The following is a 20,452-nucleotide window of genomic DNA, read 5'->3' as shown; positions in this document are numbered from 1 at the left end:
ATCGCCTGGCCTGCTAACTCCTCCATCACCTCAGAATGGCTGAAGGAAACGCAGAAGCTTAGCCACTTCTCTGCCTCTGTTTGCCTCTCTCCCCAAATACTCTGTTGTTACTCCCCCGTTCAAAGTCCCCTGAAGGTTTTTGTGGCCTTGGGATTTTAGAAGCTGAGTCTGATGGTTAAAGGCAGTCATAGATTGCTGCTCCCCCAGACTCAGCAAGGAAGGTTGATTAGAGAAACAGAGAAGCCAGTGAGTCAAGGGCCCTGACCGCCAAGCCGCGTGCTGGCAGGCATGGAAAGCTCTCCAAGGGCTGCCACGGCTCTTGGCCACGGCTGAGCCTCTGAGCAGTGAGATGGGACACGTCAGCCACGTGTCTCCATATTGTCACGTTCACATGACATCCAAGATGTAACCAAGGTGTAAGACCCCTCGAGCTGACCTGGAATAGGGCTGCTCTCTGACTGATGTCCTGGGGGCAGACACATACTCAAAATACACGTTCAAGCAGAGGGGACCAAGTCAAGCTGCCCAGTTTCAGTCCGTTTCTCCTCCAAACCATGTGTCTACCCTCCCTATTTTTCCCCACCCCCTGACTAAGATCTCTAGGCCCCAACCTCCAGAATGTGGTTCTAATTTCCTTCTTTCACTCAACACAGTGTCCTCAAGACAAAGTTCAAGTTTCTCAGGTGAGATTTAAGGGCCCCTATAATTTAGATCCATTACATGTGCTCCCACCTCAGCTCTCACTGCTCCCCAGTACAAGCAGTCACCCCAGCTGGAGCGGCCTCTCCATTCTCTCTGCAACCTCTCCAGAAAGCCCTGCCCCAGTGCCTTTGCTCATGCTGACACCTCCACTAGAATTGGAGACGGCACAGCAGCGGGTCTTATATTTACTAGCAATGTGAACTTGAGCAAATTACTTCTTTAAGCCTCTCCTTCTTCCTTTGGAAAACAGGGATATGCTCTGCCTTACTGGGCTGTTGTAAGGCTAAATGAGATTATGTGTATAAGTCCTGCTTTACACGCAGGCGAGACAAGTTTTCACCGTGCATTAGCTGCGATTAACAAGAAGATCCTCCACCTCTCCTACACCCATCCAAACCCTTGGTATTCTTCCAGGTTCTCCTCAAATTCTGCTCCCCCCATGAAGCTTTCCCTACCTCAACCCTCATTTACTTTTCCCCTTCTCTGAACGCTAACAGCATTGATCATCTGCATCACTCATTTTCACAATCGCTCCCATTGTGCCTTCTACTATTTACCATGAATGAATGCATGGCTTTCACCCTAACTTGATTAACTTTAAGCCTTATCCTTCTTTTTTTATACCCCAGGGCCCAAACACATAATGACTACTCAGTATCCTATATATTCTTGTTCAAGCTGAACTGACTCTCCATCAACTTGACATTCTCCCCAGATGAACAAGGTAGTACCTGGAGATTCAATATGTACACCCTCTTGTAGGTCATTCACAAACATGTAAAAAGATCCATCAAAGATTAGATCTCTAGGAAACCCCAATGTTTATAATTTTCCATCTGAGAATGTAGCCACTTATCTTTAGCTTTGTTTATGGTCTTTAAGCCAATCCCATATTCATGATGAAACAACGCTTAGTGACTCAATCTTCAAAAAACCAACTATAGAGTGGGATTTTCTCACAGGTTTTGAAAGTCAAATTAAATTGGGTTCTGTGGTTCCCTCTTACCCATATGCTTATTTATCTGCTCAAAGAACTCAAGGAGATTAGCAAGGCATGATTTTTTTCCTCCTGACACCATGCCACCTTCCCTCTAATAAGCCGTGTTTACTTAAGTGTTCAGCGATTCAGCTTTATTATACATTCATTCAGTAAACATTAAACGCTTACTTCATGCAAGCTTCTACCAAATGGTCCCTTGTGATGCAGAAAATACCTCAGCATATTAGTTTGATACATGAAGTGAAAAGGAACTTAAATAACGCATGATTTCATTTTCCAGCTGTAAGAACCCATCTCTGCTCACAAATCCAGGCTTGACTTATGTGTGCCCCTGACAGCCTACGAAGAGCGGCCGGGATGGGGAAGCTGGGTTCAGCTCTGAAATTTGGTGTGACCTGTAGGCATCCCATGAGGGACTGATAGAGTACATTGGCTGGAGTTGGGATGACACCACAGGGAACTCCCTGACATAAGTCAGTATTGAGCAAATACTTGAATTCAAAAATTGGTGAATGATATATTTTTTTCCAATTCAAGAAAACCGGGCTGAACAGACTCTACGGCTTGGACCCAGGGTGGCAGTTCCTATATCATGCTTTCCCATTCGCATTTTTGAGGCTCTCAGTTCCATGGAACGTGACTGCTCTCTCTTGCCCATTTTCCGAATGGACCCCTTGGGCCTCTATCACTGCCCTCAACACTTCCTCAAGTTGCTTCCAGTGGTGCAACCACAGTTTATCTTTAAACCCCCATCAGTCTCCTTAGCATGGATAGAACCTCAGTTGCCCCGGCACCTCTGGACGTGGCTATTTTTATGCAAGTATTTTTAATTAGCTCCTTCTCGCTATCGGGTACTCAATGAAGCCACGCGGGCAGCTCTTTATTTATTATCTGCGGAAACTGGAGCTGGGTCCGCTTGATTCAGCAGAAATGGTCCTAACCAGCAGTAGAACGCTATACTCCTGGCCTGTCCTTAAGGCCCAGAGTTGGGGAAGCCGTGGGAAGGGTGCTAAGAGGTAGGGACGCCTTTGGCCCATGTTGGGTTGGTCTAGTTGGATACGGGAATGGAGAGGGTGTGTTTGATCACTAAACCTGCTGCCAGGAGCTCTGAGCCCTGGTCTGAGATGAGCACGTCGAGCAGGTCAGGCAGCAGGCATGCCCCCTGCCAGGTTCCATCACATGTTTGTGGAGTGCAGTGGAAGGTGGTGGTGGTCACCCGTGTGTGGGGTGAGGTGCCAGCCCTCAGGGCCTCACAGGCAACATGGGGGTCAACTCTCCAGGCTCAGGTTCACACCATCGACTCACATCTAAAACCACGGGATAGATTTGGTTTTATTCAGGACCCCCAGGGCCTGGCTCGCCAGGTACAGCCTCTCCAAGGCTACTTTCACCCTCTCACCACACGGATGTCGGAATCATAGGACGAGTTCCCGTGAAACCACGCCGCGCTCGGCACGTGGCAAAGATTGCTAAAGCTCTGAGGCAAATACGGCACTGGAAACCTTATTACCCACTGTGTCCGCAGCAGTGCCCCATCCCGGGAGCAGGATCGCGCGGCTGGTCACAGAGCTCGGGAGCCAGGCAAACTCCACCCGGGGCTCCAGATGGACCGGGCCACCCGCGCTGGGCCCCCAGGGACCTGCCCGCTGCTACCCACAAGGGACAGAGGGGCCTCAGGAAGTTAGCCACGAATGTGCCTCGCCCACACCTGCAACAAGCCCCTCTCCACCAGCAGCTTTTGAAAACTAGCTCATCTAGAGTTTCCCGTCCCCTTTCTCTTAAATAAAACATCGAGTAAAAGAAAACATTCTGGTTTTCAAATGTGTGCAGGGAGATTTAAGTTTAAGTGAGAATGGTTTGGCCCATGACTTAGGGAAGCTCTCGTCACTGCAGTCAAAACCTGACTACTTTTTTCAGCTTTGCATTTCTTTTTTTTTAAATAAATTTACTTATTTATTTATGTTCGGCCGCGTTGGGTTTTCGTTGCTGCGCGCGGGCTTTCTCTAGTTGCGGCGAGCGGGGGCTACTCTTCGTTGCGGTGCGCTGGCTTCTCATTGCGGTGGTTTCTCTTGTTGCGGAACACGGGCTCCAGGCGCGTGGGCTTCAGTAGTTGTGGCTCGCGGGCTCTAGAGCACAGGTTCAGTAGTTGTGGCGCACGGGCTTAGCTGCTCCGCGGCATGTGGGATCTTCCCGGACCAGGGCTGGAACCTGTGTCCCCTGCATTGTCAGGCGGATTCTTAACCACTGCGCCACCAGGGAAGTCCCTCCTTTTTTTTTAACATCTTTATTGGAGAAGGGTCAACTCACATGATGGGTCCACAGCTCCGAGAGGCAGGAGTTCTTACTTAAAGACCAAAGAGACTGCAGAGAATCAGAAACCCAGGTTGGCAACCTCATTTGCCTGACCCCTGTCTATTTTGAGACAGGTCTCGTTGTTTTATGTGAAACATTGTGCTGTGCCCTGGAAACCCTGCAGCCTGAGCTGGGAGCTTCTCATCCGGGGATGGGCTGCCCACAGATCACTCAAACCTCCTGTTCAGAATTTCCAAGAAGTGGGGTATAGGCTCTAGTGATAGGGGCTCATCACTCAAGGCAGGTTATTTTTATTAGTTATTTAGACTACTGGGAAGTTCTCCTTTAGAGGAGCTGGAATTTTCCCCATAGCTCCCACTATTGAACCTAATTCTACCACCCAGGGTCAAAAAAAAGAGCCAAATCTTCTCTTCCATGTAATACGCATTCAATAGATATTTTTTAAGTACAGACTAAGGACCACAATCTGCTCTTCCAAGCCTTCTCTTTCCAGCTACGCATTATAAAATCTGTCAGACTGTCTCCTCACCATCCGACTGCTCTTCTGAAATGACCAATTTACCACTTTCCGTCTTCCACTATCATATCTAGAAATGAAAATAGATCGGTTACTCTAACCAATGCCTCTGAAATCTTCCATCAGAGAATGAAGAATTCTAATGGAAGTTGTAGGCTGAAGGGAGAGTATTGTCATGGCAAGCTGGTGAGGGAGACAATGCTGTCATATTGCACAAGGGCTGGATTTGTCCTCCAAGTGCAAGATAAAAACTATCATGGAGCCAATCCTTAGGTCTAAAGGACAGACACAAAATCCAGTCAACCTTGACTCTTATCTCCAATTTCTTCTGCTTCATCAGAACCCCATAAACCACCACCCAGCTTTCCTTGGAGTGAAATGCTTTACGACAGGTAGTGTGGCACAGGACTGGTGTTTGCCAGTATACAAATATACATAATGTACCATTTCCTCCTTTGATTCTGGAACCTAAACAAATGGGTTATGTTCTAAAAATTCCATGAAACCACAATTCTGTATAGTGACCATGGCACTCCTAAAGAATTTTATTCTAAATATAGAGAGGTATTCCTCTGCAGAAAAAATATCCCAGCAACTTGGTTCTAATATACAATTAAGTCCCCCCAGATACTTTGCAGTTATGTATTATAGCTTATTTTGAGTGTTCATATTTTATCAGAAAATTATCATTTTCCTCTGAACAGGAGTTTTTACAAGGCTTTTGAGTTATGGTGGCTGGCTTCATGTTTCAACTATAATTAAAACAGTGAAAAGAAATAGCAAAACCGTATACCACACGCAGTTCTGAAGAATGCTTTGTCCTCCCGTCCCCCTACTTCCCCTCACCCTGCAGCCCCGGGGCTCAGGGCTCTGAACAGCTGTGAGGGCCCCCAGTTTTGACCGTTTGGTGGGAGTAGCTGGTCTTAGGAAAGAAGAGAATGGCCTGGGAAGAAGGGATGAGGAGACCTCATTTTCTGTGTGCTTCCAGACTCAGCTGGACTCTCTCCTCCTCAGAGAAGGCTTCCTGGCCATTTAACCCCCTATCATTTTCTCACCTCGCTGCCCTCTCTACCCTTTCATAACACTCACTTTCCCATGAAATGTAATGACAGCTATTTGTTAGTTTAGGAGGTAACTGTCTGCTTCCCCACTAGACTATCAAACTCATTGAGGGCCAATGCAATGTCTTCTTTATTCAGCACCATATAGCCAACATCTCGTATATGTTAGACATTCAACAAACATTCTCTGAATGAGAAGAACGAATGAATGAATGAGTGAAAGAACACAGAAACATCATGACATGAAGGAGTTCTCTTGGAACAGCTCTGTTGGGGCATGCTTCTGGAGGACTCTCTTCTTCCCCTTTCCCTCTCCTTCCCCCACCCCCAGGCATATTCCAAAGACCCAGACGCGAGTCTGTCAACTCCTGGCCCAACCTAACGAATCCAGCCACACAAAACCTGTTGCCAAATAGTTCAGACATGAAACTCAGTCCCAGGAAAGATGAGCCCACCTCCAAGAAGCCTGCTGTTGGGTCCTCCGGGAACCCTCACTCTGCGGGGGGTGGGGGTGGGGGCTGCAGAACACACAGAAGCCGCTGAGTTATTTACAGTGATGACCACAGAGTAACAAGATAGAAGTGGGCCAGCGGCGCTCCCCCACCTGCTCCGGGTGGGTCCTCAGCCATGGATCTAGAGATCATTGTGCATGAGCCTTTATATTCTTTACACCCTTGCAAGAGAAGTCTCTTCATTATTGGTCACGGGTGACTTGAACCAGGGTGTTTATCGAGGACTATATTGCCACCGAGGTGGCTTGGGCTCCCTTGCGTCCTGACTCTCTGCTTATTGCTTTCCACCAGGCGTCAGGTTTGGAGCCCAAACCGGTAGCCAACAGTGTCCTGTTTTTACGTGACAAAAGATGGGAAGAGGTCAGAAGTGTCCTGACTTCTGCTTTCAGTCCTGAAAAGCTGAATGAGGTAAGACCTGGGAAACGCAATCTCTCTTCCATAGAGAGCAGGTTTCCTCTCTCCAGATTCTGATGGGAGCTGGGTCACTTTGCCGTCACCTGTCCGTTGCCCCACCCACTACGCCCTTCGAACCTCCCTATTATCCCCAAAGCACAGGAAACTGTACTGGAGTGTCTGCCCTTTCTCCAGCCTTCCGCAGCCCCGGTTGCCATGAATCTGTAGTGAGTCAGCAAGCGCTCAGGGAACTTCTGCTAAATCCCAAGGCTCTGCCCCGGGCCCTTTGGGGGCACCCAGGGGAAAACTGGAGGGGCTCTCCTCAGACTTTCATGTGTAACGGATCACCTGAGAACCTTGTTAAAATGCAGATTCTGATGCAGTAGGTCTGGGGCGGGGCCTGAGACTCTGCATCTCTAACAAGCTCCCAGGGGACGTGGATGCTTCTGAACAATGAACCACACTGTACATAGCAAGGAACTAGAGAACATCTTGAGATGAGGGTGAGCTTTGAATCAAGTCTGAAATAGGGGAGAGATGGCCATGGATTGCTGGGAGTACAAGGATGTCCTTGGGCAGAACCCTTGGGAGGGGGGGTGGTTATGCCCAAGTTAATCTCTGTGGCCAAGTCAGAGGGCAAAGTCTCATTTACAAGATGCTCTTAAACCCGGGGCTTTCTCCTTCCCCCACCCAGGGACCCACCCTTCCCTACCAGCTGTATAAATAAAACTTACTGTTTGTCCTGCTTCCTGACCAAGTTCTCTCACACCGGAGCCTCACTGATGGCCCCTCAATTGCCGATCTGGCTTTGACGTCTGTTCTGAATTCCACAACAGCAATAGCTCATGACCGAGCCCTTGAGCCCTTCTGATGTGACGTGGCTGAAGGGTTGCCTCAGTGTGAGTCCCAGGTACATGGGCAACTCCAGAGCAAGTGCCCTTCCAGAGCCAGCCACCAGGTCTAGCTGTTCCAGAATGCCTGGCCTTGGAGTGGCCTGTCTTCAGTTCAATACATGAGAGCTACTCTGAGCTTCAGCTCAAGATGCTCACCCGTATGGCCCTGCTGAATTCCTATAAGTCTTCTGAAGTCCCCCAGAAGACGAGAGGGTTCCAGACTTCATAATCAATCCCATCCAAATAAACTCAGAAACCAGAGATCCTGCCCATCCTCAGTGAGGTTTTTCTGTTGTTTTTTTTCCTCAATGCGGTTTTGATTTGAGTTTCCATATGTAGCCTTTACATAGCCAGCTAACACTCACACAGCTCTTACCATGTGCCAGACACCACTGTAAGGCTTCCTGTTCGTATTAGCACACTTAATCTTCACCACATCTCTGTGAGGTAAATACTATTATCAATCCCATTTTACAGATGAGGAAACTGAGGCCCATAGAGATTATGCGCTTCATGTCACATAGGTAGTAAGTGTGGCAAAGCCAAGATTAGAACCCAGTTCCAGAATGCTCTTAACCTCTCTGCTTGACTGCTTCTCCTATCTTGTTCTGAAGCTCCCTAAGACTGTCCCAGGGACTGTCTGGAGGGTGGAGGAAGGGAGATAAAGCAAATGGGACCTCTTTGGAAACCTAGGGGTATCAGAAGCAACACTCCTCCATTTGCTGCCTAAGTTTGGAACCAACTGAGGTATGGAAACAGGTTTCAGACAGAAACCTCCTTTCTCACTGGTAAAGCTGTTTGAGAAATGTAGCCTGCCTTCTGGTGGTGTGGGCTTGCTAATGCTTCACCCGGAGTGGGCAACTGCAGCCTCCCCCCGCAGGAGGGCGGCCGAGAGCGCACACTAACGTGGCCCCCCGATCCCCCCAGGGCTGGCCCACGCACGCTCAGTTCCTTCTTCGCACACCTTGGCCTGATAAGGGAGGGCAGGACCCAGCCTTCCTCAGCCTCAGGTACACACTGGAGTCACCTGGGGAGCTTTGCAAACCATTGCTGTCTGGGTCCCACATCTAGATTAAATTGGTTTGGTTTGGAATGCAGCCTGGGTCTGAGGGGATTTTACAGCTCCCCAGGAGATTCTGATGTAAAGCCAGAGTTGGGAACCACCACGGGTAGAAATTACCCACAAGGAAACCTGAGGAGGGGGGTGTCCTGCTACAGCTGGAACCAGGAGCCCTGCTCCACAGTTAGCCCTGTTATATACCGAGGTTTCATGGGAGAATTTGTTTGAAGGAAGGGCCTGCTTCTTTAAAAAGTTGTAAAGCATTATTTGGGTCACCTTTATTACACCTAGTCACTAAAATGTTGAGTTAACCAAAAGGGGAGGGAGCAGGGAGGAGGGGTAGGTAAACCATGGGTTGACATCAGGAGTTCAAACATGTTGCATCACATTTCCTCATTTGTGAGTAAACAATGCCTTGACAATGCTATAGATGCAGAAAGAATCTTATCATTTGTTAAAAAATAAATTGATGAAGGGTATCTGATTTTTTTTTTTTAAGTAAGAAAGAAAGTTTTTTTGACAGTGAAGAGGAAAAAAAAAAAAAAGAATCTTATTGGGGTCTAGATTTCTTTAACACCCTACAGGATACACTCCAGAAACTGATACAGCATCATTGCCCAAACAAATTCAATGCTCCTGAAACCCAAAGCATTTTCTCCTTTTGGTTCAGAAATCAAATTCTTAGTGCCTGAATTAGCTGCAGAAAATAGAGTTCCTCCAAGTGGTTCATAGCACTGAGATACCTAGTAGTCATAAATAAGAGGGAGGGGGAAGGGAGGGGGAGAGAAATTTTCATAGACAGATTCCCTGGGTTTTGCTTCAGATCTAGCTCATTGTTTAACATATTCTACAAGTGAACTTAAAGCTCCATTGGAAATCATCTTTCTACTCAATATAGTTCAATTTAGGTTCTTGGGTTTCAGTTGAAAGGATGCCATTCGGGGCGCAGAGTTGGTCACCCTCGTCCCCGCCTGTGGAGAGTTTAGACCTGGTGAACTTAAGGTGTCTGGGAGGCATCTGAGTAGATGCATCAGGCAGAAGTTGGCTGCAGATATGGAGCTCAGGAGAGAAGGGTAGGAAAGATGGTCATCAAAAACACAGACAGGGGCCACGGGGATGTAATATACAGCATAAGGAATATGCTCAATAAAACTGTAATAACTTTGGGGACAGATGGTTACTAGACTTATTGTGGTGATTGTTTCATAATGAATGCAAATGTCACACCAGTACGTAGTACACCTGAAACTAAGGTAATAGTGTACATCAACTATATTTCAATCTAAAAAAAAGAAAATTTTTACAAAAGAGAGAAAACACAGACATGGGTGAGGTCACCCCAGGAGTGTATACAGCATGAGAAGAGGGCTGGGGAGAACCATATATAAGTGAGGGGCAGAGGAGAGACCTACAAAGAGGACTTGGGAAGAACAGCTTGAAACTGAAGTCCAGGAGACTGTGGAAGGGAAACGCTTTTCAAGGAGGAAGGAGCAGCCAAAGGTGTTAAATGCTGGTTAAATAGAAAAGAACATGAGGACTAAAAAGTTCATGACAAAGATAATAATTTTCAAATGTTAAGCCAATGTCTGTGTGTTTCATGCTCCGTAAATCATGTCCTGGATTTTCTCTCCCCCACTGAATCATTGCTTCAGAAGGAGGTGGCAGCAGGCAACGTCCAGAACAGGAGGTCTTGGCTCAGTTTTGCACATGAGGCTTTCCTGAGCCCTACTGAGACAATGGTCTTGGAGTTGGGAGCTTTGTTGGGAGTGAAAAGTTTTCCTAATTCCGAAAGCAGCTCTCTTTGCATATGAAGAGCAGGGTTTGAGGCTTTGAGCAAGGAGCGCTACTCTACACCAAAGTGTAGATGGGATGGAGGATCTTCCTATCCTACGGAAGATGGGTGGAGGGAGAAAGATGGGAGGGCTGCTTGCCAGATGTCAGTGTCCTGACTGCCTCCTTCCCCAGCGTCCGTGACCCTCCAAGTTTCTGGATGCTTCCCTGGACTTTAACCTCACATTGGCCTTCGCTTTCTAGTCACTGGTTCTCAAACCCTGTGTTCTCAAACCCTAACTCTGCACCGGAATGGCATCCTTTCAACTGAAATGGCATCCTTTCAACTGATTTGGGCTGCGCCCAAATCACCTAGTGCACTTGTTTAACACACATAATTCCAGCCACCCCAGGACCCACAGAATGAGAATTTCTAGGGCAACTGAGAATCTGTATGCTTTACCAGTGCCCTGGCACGATTCTGGTTAGAGCCCTGTTGGAAAGCACTGGGGTGCGAGTCTTCCTCTTGGTCCCTCATCTGACTTTCTCAGACCCACAGACTCCCCCAGGCTTGTAAGAGCTGGGCCCCAGAACCCCACCCTCCTCCCCTGCTTTATTTTTCTCTGTGGCCCTATCACCAGCTAACATTCCACTTATTTTACTTATTTTTCCTTTATTGTTAACTGTATAGCATGACGCACATAATGGGCACTCAACAGTGATTTGCTGGATGGATGGATGGATGGATGGATGGATGGGGAATCACAGAACCAAGACGCTTTCTACCTAAGGATATATGTTACAACTGAGATAAAAGGGAAACAAAAGGGAAATAATTTCATCAAAGAAAAATTACATAAGAGGATGTGGCCACTGGTTGGCTTTCTCTTTAGAGGGTCTCAAGTCTATGCCTATGTAGAAATAGAGAAAGCAGGTCACAGAGGCGCAAAGAGGAGAAGGAGGCTCTCCGAGGGCCTGGGGCAGAGGAGACGGAAGAGAGAAGCTCGGGGAACCCATGGGAGCCCGCACTCCACTCGGACATGGGAACCTGACTCAGTTTTCCCACAAATAGCTCTGGAATGTCAATAACCTCCAGTCCTTTCTGAATTAGTAAGTTGCTTTTGGACTTTTATTATCAAACTTCAGAGTTTATTCTTGAAATAAAGATGTGTTTTCCCTTGGAATTCTGAGGCTTTTTCCTTCAGCCTCTGGCAGCCTAAGTACTTTACTCCCTGTGTCTGTAGGTGTCATTAATACTCATAAAGTTCTGGATGGCACTGTCTTTATTTGTGTGGATATTAGGCTGTCTTGGCCAACAATGCCTGAAAGTTACTTTAAAATTAGCATTCTATCATGAATCCATGGTTTTATTTAAAATAAAATTGGTTTTTGGCTTATGTCTTACCAGGGATAATATAGAGCGATAGAGAACCAGTGCAAATTTGATTGACGCATCCCTGATCCCGGAAGAGACCGTCAAAACCATAGTCCAGTGACAGACGAGTTATTGGGATTTATATTAAAGGATGGCTGAGCATTGCTGGGAAAACAACTGATTTTTTTATTAGGGAAGATTCTGTCTGATTAGCCTATCAGAATTTTCACCCCATCTCCTAAGAGATTAATTTTTTTTAAAGGGGCAACCAGTAGACTTACTTGGATTTTTACAGACTCTTTTGCTAGATTCTTTACCAAAGACTATTAATAAGTAACGCTGGGATTGTGTAAAAATTTATTATGGGTCAGGAAGTAAATAGATTTAGTTTCAAGAAACAAAACTGGGGCTGAATTAATCCTTCTCTGAGGAAATACATAAATAATGGGATTCCCTGGGGACCCAGGTTAGCACTAATTTTATTTTTAAATTTTATAATTCATCTGAGAGAGGGAGAACACCATGAAATTTATGCATTTGTATATTTCTCTAAGTTCTTCTGGTTTGAAAAATATTAAATCAGTTGGAGTAAGTTTCTAAGACTCTTCTAAGATTGTGTAAGTCAGCACAAAAGTGGCAGATAACCTTCAGTGTAAGCAAGAATAAAATAATACATTTAGGAGAAAAGCATGTAAACCGTACTTATATGATGATGAACTTCAAGCTATGAATAACTACCAGGGAAAAGGATTTGAAATTGAGGATTGGAAAGGCCCCATGGTCATCTAATTCAGTAAAATATTGTAAACTGGCTTCCCCTACACATAGGGATTCACTGTGTATATTAAAAGCTTGGGGGGAGGGCTTCCCTGGTGGCGCAGTGGTTGAGAATCTGCCTGCCAATGCAGGGGACACGGGTTCGAGCCCTGGTCTGGGAAGATCCCACATGCCGCGGAGCAACTGGGCCCGTGAGCCACAACTACTGAGCCTGAGCGTCTGGAGCCTCTGCTCCGCAACAAGAGAGGCCGCAATAGTGAGAGGCCCGCGCACCGCGATGAAGAGTGGCTCCCACTCACCGCAACTGGAGAAAGCCCTCACACAGAAACGAAGACCCAACACAGCCAAAAATAAACATAATAAATAAAAATTAAAAAAAAAAAAACAGGAATAAATCATCCCACAGAAAGAGCCTAATATATATATTAAAAAAAAAAAAAAAGCTTGGGGGGAAAACTGCAGTAAATAAATCTGTTTAATTTTGTTTATTCTGGGTTCAAATAAGTTTTCAATAAGTGAAAGCATGGGGAGTTAATATCATAGTTGGCTACTGAGAGAAATGAGGCTATCGACCACTATGCCTTTGGAGGTAGATTTCATGGGGAACTCCATTACCAAGTACTTCTAGCAGAGACCAAGCTCCACATTGGATGGACCACGGATCCAACCCAATATGGCAGCTCAAATCTTCTCAGTCCTCAAAGCCCAATAAAAGTGATGGACATTTGCTCATTTGTCCAGATAACTAAGCTGATGGTGACCCACTGAGTGGATAGAAGAGACCTGGCAGCTCCAAACAGGAGAGCCTGAAGCTGGCTGTGTGTCTCACCCAAGAGTAAGAGCCAATCATATCTCTGCACATGGGGACTCAGCTAAAGAAAAGTCAGACTGGACTTCCCTGGTGGCGAAGTGGTTAAGAACCCATCTGCCAATGCAGGGGACACGGGTTCGAGCCCTGATCTGGGAAGATCCCACATGCTGCGGAGCAGCTAAGCCCATGCACCACAACTACCGAGCCTGCGCTCTAGAGCCTGCAAGCCACCACCACTGAGCCCACGCGCCACAACTACTGAAGCCCAAGCGCCTAGAGCCTGTGCTCCAGAACAAGAGAAGCCACCGCAATGAGAAGCCCGCGCACCGCAACTAGAGAAAGCCCGCACGCAGCATCGAAGACCCAACGCAGCCAGAAAAAAAAAATAAAAGAATAAGCTTCAGGATTTTTAATGACCTTTAAATCGCACATAATAAAATCTTGATTGACCAGACTATTTAAAAAAAAAAAAAAAAAAGAAAGAAAGAAAAGTCAGACAATCAGACCTACAGGGAAGGCTGGTATCCCTCCCAGTCACCGCTGATCCAGCTCAATGCCTAATTTTTCACTTTCATCCAGATGTTTCCTGTCAGGAAGACACAGTCAATAATGTACGAATCTTAAAGGCGGAGACAGATGTGGTTATTATTCCCTCTAGGCCTTTCCTGCCTTGGAGAAGACATATTGCTCAGGAATGACTACAATTTTTAAAAATTTAAGTTGATCTGGCCAGCTTATGAGTAAATGCCTAGCCATGACCATTTCAGAGCAAAAGTCTGTGCAGAATTACAGTCATCACCACAGTTTAGTTTGGCCTTTAAATTTTCACTGTAAACGCTTCAGACAATCACGCACGAGGGCTTCTGTAACAGAACATGGTCTTCCTGCAGTGTTGGAGCAAGCAGATTTCTCTGGGCTGCATCAACCTCCAGAAGCCTATTTTTAATATTTGCTTTTATTTCTTAATCCTTCCAGACAATAAAAATGAAAGTCATTATAACCAAGTACGGCTGTGGTAATAAATACTTCAGAGTCCAAAAATACATTGTCCCTGCCTGACCAGTTGCCCAGTTTCCAGAATGTCTAGGTATTTATCTAGCAGCAAGAGACCATTATCCTGCAACACAGCTGTATTCCACTGACACCTAGTCTCCTAATTTAAATTGGTATAATGATGGCCCGTTTAAATTCTGGTTAAACATGTTCCTTTTCCATTTGCATTCAAAAGAAAACATAACTCCTCATCATGGGCACCCCATCCTGGGTTATAATTTGGTTTTCCTTTGCCAGCATCATAATGTCACTCCGACTTGGCGCTGGTTAAATCTAAAAGAGCATCTAAATGTGCCTCCCAGCTTGCCTGTTGCTTGGCAACACCAGTGGCCACCACCTCATCAGGGTGAGTTCTCATTGGTCACAATTCTTGACAGGAGCCACTGACTTATTAGAAATGACACTTGATTATTCACCTAGACGGCTAGAGCTGATACTTACGAGCAGGAGATTTTGCATAAAATAAGTCATGGATGTTTTTAATATCTGGGTGGCAGAAGGAGGCTGTAAGTTTCGTTAACTGGTATTAATTTTACATTTATTAGTCACCAGTGTAGAGCACTCTAACATATTACTTTTCTATTTTCTAATCCAACAATATGTTTAAATACCATCTCCCATCTCCATTAGCTGACCCTTATTTATTCAGAAAATCCCCCCTCTGATATGAGTTCCCAAACAGGATTATAAACAGGTCTAAGAATGCCAAACAGAATGAAACATTAAATTCATAAAATTCAACCAATATTTATCAGCTCCTGTGTTTAAGGGGTTTATAATGTAGAAGGTGCAGAAACTGCTACATTATTACCAGGACGGTGACAGAGCTCACATCTTCTCTTGAGCATCAGAAAACACTTTAGGGGGCAGGGCGGGAAGCAGCATTGGAACTGAGCCCTGAAGATCTTGCTGAGTTTTGACAGAGGGAGAAGGTGCGTTGCAGGTGGAATGAGCGGCAGGAACAAAGGCATCTAGACAGAAAGTACAGGGTGTGTTCGGGGACTGGAGGAGTACAAATTGGCTGGAACACGGAGTACGTGAAAGGGATTAGTGAGGAGAAGCTGGAAGAAGAGGTGGAGGCATGGAGTCGGCTGTTCTGTGCCAGGGGAAGGCTCGGTACAAACTTCACTGGAGAGTGAGGAGCTATTAAATCCTTGAAAGCGGGGGAGTAAGGAAGAGGGCTTCCACTTCAGCTGTTGAGCCTCCAAGATGCCAGACGTCCCCGGGACCCCGGGGCGGAGCAGGGAAACTGCAAGTGGTCCCTCTGGAGTCTCTGCTCTGCCGTGGCCCCCAGCCGGGTGGCTCCCAGGGGCCGTGTTTGATCTCAGAGTGGCAGCTTCTGCTCGGGCTCTTCTCTGAACCCCTCTTCGTGTACGGACAGGTGTGTCACCCAGCCTACACACCATCCATGTGGGGGGGGGTGGAAGCGGGGGCGGGCATCTCAGTTTAGAAGTCTGAGTTGACACAGGAGAGACCCTCTCCTTCCCTCTCCCTGCTCAGGAAACGTGTCTCCCCCAGCACTCAGGCTGACTCCATTCTCCAAACTTCCAGGAGCTCCAGAGGCTTAACTGTGTGTGTTTGTTTGCTTTTCAAGTTCATGGCATCAGAGCTGCATTGAGCGAAATTATAACCTAGAAGTTAATTAACTGAGGAGCAAAAGGAATGTGGATGCTGATTTTGGAGAAAAAAGCAACAAGCCAGGAGTCAGTGGATCTGGAGTCTCACTTTTATTAAATTATGTGAGCATAAATATAATCAGATTCTGCCTTTTAGATCTTTGTGTAATTCTGAAGTCAATGCGTCAAAGAGATGCCAGAAGGCCTTCTTAGGGATGGCATTGCTGGAGGCTTTACTGCCCCCAACTAGGAAGCTGCCTGCTCTTTCCATGGTCCCCAAGCAACTGTCTCAGCTGCTGCTTAGTGACCTCGGAATCCTAGAGTGTCCATGGAAAGGGACACTGCAGCCATTGTAAATAGCCCCTCAGTTGGGAGTGAGTGAGGACTCAAGTTCAGAGAGATTCAAATGACTTGTCCAAAGTAAGAGGTAGAACCAGCATGGGTCTCAGGTCTTTCATTCAGGGCCAGCTCCCAGCAAACTGCACTGCACTCATGCTACAATGGAAAGAGCACCTCACTCTATTAACGTTTCTTACATACCTTCTATGTCAAGGCCCTCAAGGAATATTCAGTCATCATGTTTTAGAGAATCAACTGAATGTGTTGCACTGTGCTCATTTCTAACACAGCAAATACCAAAAACTTCAATAATACATGACAACATACAACAGTTGCCAGAAGAGGGTGACATTGAAAGTGTATTAGTTATCTCTTGCTGTGTGACAAATTACCCCAAAACTTAGCTTAAAACAACAACCCTTTATTAGCTCATTGCTTCTGTGGGTCAGGAATCTGTGCATGGCTTAGCTGGGTACCTCTGCATCAAGGTCAAGTAGTCAAGCTCTTGGCCTGGGCAGTGATCTCATCTGAAGTCTTGACTGGGAGGAGATCTGTTTCTAAGCTTACTCACATGGTTATTGGCAGGATTTAGTTCTTAGTGGTCTTTGGAGGGTAGGATAAGAAGCTTGTTCTATGTCCTAAGAGCAGGCAGCTTGTTCTATGTTCTAAGAAGCTTGTTCTATGCTCTAAAAGCAGGCAGCTTCCTAGTTGGGGGCAGTAAAGGCTCCCTAAGTCGGTGGGAATCTCCAAAGAATTTTAACAAAACATTGCTCAGATGACAAGTATTTTCAGAAGACCAATCTGGTGACTGAGTACAGGATGGATTAGAAAGTGAAAAGACAGGAGGCACTTTCAAAAATTGTTTTCTTGGTACGCCTATGTGCCAGGCACTATACAAGGTACTAAGACTGTAAAGATGCTTAAGATATGGTCCTTGTTCTCAAGAAGCAGATGATAGCTATGTTCCAGGTTACAGGCAGCAAAGCCTGAATTAGAGTGGCCCCTAGGGAGAAAAAGATGAAGGGACAGACGCAAGAAAGGAAGTGATGTTAACATGGTAAGGCAAGAACAGGTGGATCCAACAGGACACTGTCTGCGTGGAATAAGAGAAGAGAGAATGATGCCAGGCACCCAAGCCAGTCTGGGAGCATGGGACTCTTCCAGAGGACAGCCTCCAGGCTCGGAATACTCACTGCCTTCTAAAACTTTCACACATTTTGTTTCTAATCCTTGACACAACTCTTCAACAGAGGTATTATTACTCCCATTTTGCAGATGAATAAATAGACTTACTGAGGTTAAGCTATTTGCCCATCACACAACTAGAAAGTGCCAAGGAGAGGAAACCTAATTATTGGCTTCGAGTGTTTTCTCTCCCCAGGCCAAGTGTATTTAACAACTTCAGAGTCTTAGCCTCGAGAAGACCTCTCTACCTCCTGGAATTAACTCTACTGTCCTCTGTCTACACCTTGATTCACAATTCCTCAGACTCAGTCAGTAAAGATTCCATTTTTTTTTTTAAACTAAGCAATTATACAGTAAACTCCAGGTGAGCAAGGACTTCTTTCCTTGGGGAATTTCCTTCCCAGGCTGAGGATGGTGCTTTTCCCCTGATGGTTACTGCTAGTTACCAAAAAGCTGACCATCTGTACACTCAGCATCATCTATAATAAAGGTAACCAACGTGAGAGGTGAGAGAAGCAAAGTGGGAAACTTCTTCCCCAGGCTTGGCTGCAGGACTATAGCCCTTCCCCCAAATCATTCTTTTTAATCATTAATTCAAAAATTAATAACACTAATATTTTTTCTGATTATGAATATAACATATGTGCATTATGAAAACAAATGTGGAAAAAAACAAAAATAGAACTGACTCATTATCCTACAAAGAAGATGAAACAGAACAACCAAATGAGAGTCTTTTGTTAAGATCTGTGTGATGATAGCCTTGTGCATTCATCTGTGCATGTGTGTTTGCACAAGCCACCTATGCCTGCTTGTCTGCAAATCTAGGGGAATAACTGTAGGGTTTGTGGATCGTATAAAGATGATTGCAAGCCCATCAAAGAGAGCTTTTGTTTGTATGCAACTCGTGTAAGAGTAAATATTCCATAACTGCTTGGGTATAACGCAAGGAAGAAAACCTGAAGTGATGGCTATTGTCCAACATACAGATCATGCTCCACTGTCTTACAATATTTTCTCTGCATTGCTTTTTAAAACATCTTTCATATTACATGCCCCATCTCATATCACATTAACCTAAATAAAGATGTCATTATCCATTCAGTTCAACAGACAGCAGGCAGAGTGTGGTAGAAATTATAATCAGGCCAGCCGACAACAAAGCATCCTAATCACAAGCCCACAGAAGAACTGACGGTGGGCAGCTGGTCCAGCCTCCATTTTGCACTGTCCAGGCATACGATTGGATTCCATATGGAGAGACCCCTCTTTATACACAGGGCATGCTTCTGAAGAGTTGCGTGTAAATCAAATTTTATGTTGCATCCCAGTTTTGTTGCATGAAAGAAGCTTCAAGCTTGATATCTAAAGAGACTTCCTTTCAAACAGTATTCTTCGTTTTACCATGTTACTCTCCCTCTGAAATAAATCTAAAAGATATTTTGGTATATGAGATTGCATTAAAGTACAGTTCACTTGTACCGCTAATTTTATTAAAATAATGGAAGGAATGTAGTCAGTGAGCTAGGCATAGAAATGTGACTTAGATAGTACTGACTTCTCCAGCATTAAGTTAGTCAGAGATTTACTGAGAGTAAAAGCCTAGAGGCTATTAGAAGTGACCCATTTGCCCACACTTTTGTACTGATGGATTATTAAATTGATGGCTTGTGAGAATTTAGAAAAGAATGCAGCAGTCATAAGTGTCCACTCAGAATTACCAAGAGAGTAATTCAGGATACTCATCCTCATTTTTGCTTTTTTTTTTTTTTTTTGAGTGGATTTCAGGATAGGTAGATGAGGTAAATTATACTTCTGTTTTGGCAAATCACTTGACAAGTCCTCCGCCACTGACATCGATAAGACGCTGCCTGGCGGGATATTTATTTAGGTTCATGCACAGCTGGCCAAAGAGCTGGAAACAGTGATACTGACCAATTCCGTGGCTGCCTAAAGTCTAGTGGAGGGCCACAGCTCTGTGTCCGATCCTGTGTACATAGCGACAAACCAAAGGCTTAGAAGGCACACTGACCAAATTTCAAATGGAACAAAGAAGGAATAGCCAAAGACACAGGAGATGAGATTTGAATGTGTGAGCACACCCTTGGTCCACCCACACTGAGTACAATCACCCCAGTGCTCTGAGCCCTTATGGCTTGATGAGCAGAAAGTTCTTTTTCCCCAGATTTCCTCTCCAGATACTCCCTCTAAGAGTCCCGGCAACAAAATACAAGGGGAGGGTCTCAGACGCTCTGCCATCCCTCCACTGGGTGTGTAGGTGTGTTCTGCTTTGCACATCTGCTCCTTGACCTGCTGCCCAGCTGCCCATAAGTGCCACCCAGGCTACTGTCCCCGCCCCGGGCCATGGAGCCCTGAACTCAGACTAGCTCACTCACTCTCACTCAGCAGGGGCGCCCTTCTGCTTCTCAGGACCAACTCCCACAGCCAGCAGTGGGGTCCCTGGGGACACAGTACTTTCCTTACATCTCAGAGCACATGGGGCTGGCTTGGAGGGGGCCATAGGAGGGAGGGGTCCAACGAGACCACGTGACCCTCCAGTCTCGGGCAGCAGCAGCCCAGGCTGGCCCCCCTGCTGGGCCTCTCCAATCACCTGACTGTCTCAGGGCAGGTAAGAGATGGCTCTGCTCAGAACAGATGGCAGGACAACTTTCTACAGCAATAAGTGTTAGGTCAGTGTAAAGCCTTTCCAACGAATGGACCCTCAAGGGTCAAAAAATCAACTGCACGTGATGATGACTCATGGAAAAAAACCTTGTGGTTTTCGTTGACCTGAACGTCAATATTTGTCTGTGTTATGTGTCTTCTCAAAAAGTCAACATGTACCCCTGGCTTTGCGACTGACTTGCAGGGATCCATTTACGATTTACAGGATTGCACCTGAAATGCTGTTTCCATTTTTACTATATACCAAGTGCTGTTCTAAGTGCTGGGGATACAAAAATGAACAAACAGACAAAAATCTCTCCTGATCTCAGGAATTGATATTTTGGTGTCAAAAAAGTAAACTCTAAACATAAGTAACATGTCAAAGTATGTTTCCCATAAGAAATGCTC

General features: G+C 45.8%; 1 protein-coding gene across 1 annotated transcript in view; it reads left to right on the top strand.

The window, feature by feature from the left end:
• TBXAS1 (thromboxane A synthase 1) overlaps nucleotides 1-20,452 on the top strand; it is a 148,843-nt gene that overhangs the window by 68,574 nt on the left and 59,817 nt on the right. The window contains exon 5 of the mRNA XM_036864550.1: nucleotides 6,397-6,513. Within this exon, the coding sequence (XP_036720445.1) occupies nucleotides 6,397-6,513 (117 nt within the window). The remainder of the gene's footprint in view (nucleotides 1-6,396; nucleotides 6,514-20,452) is intronic.

The sequence above is a fragment of the Balaenoptera musculus genome, chromosome 9, assembly GCF_009873245.2.
Source record: "Balaenoptera musculus isolate JJ_BM4_2016_0621 chromosome 9, mBalMus1.pri.v3, whole genome shotgun sequence".
NCBI lineage: Eukaryota > Metazoa > Chordata > Mammalia > Artiodactyla > Balaenopteridae > Balaenoptera > Balaenoptera musculus.
This window is presented reverse-complemented; position numbering and strand designations above follow the sequence as displayed.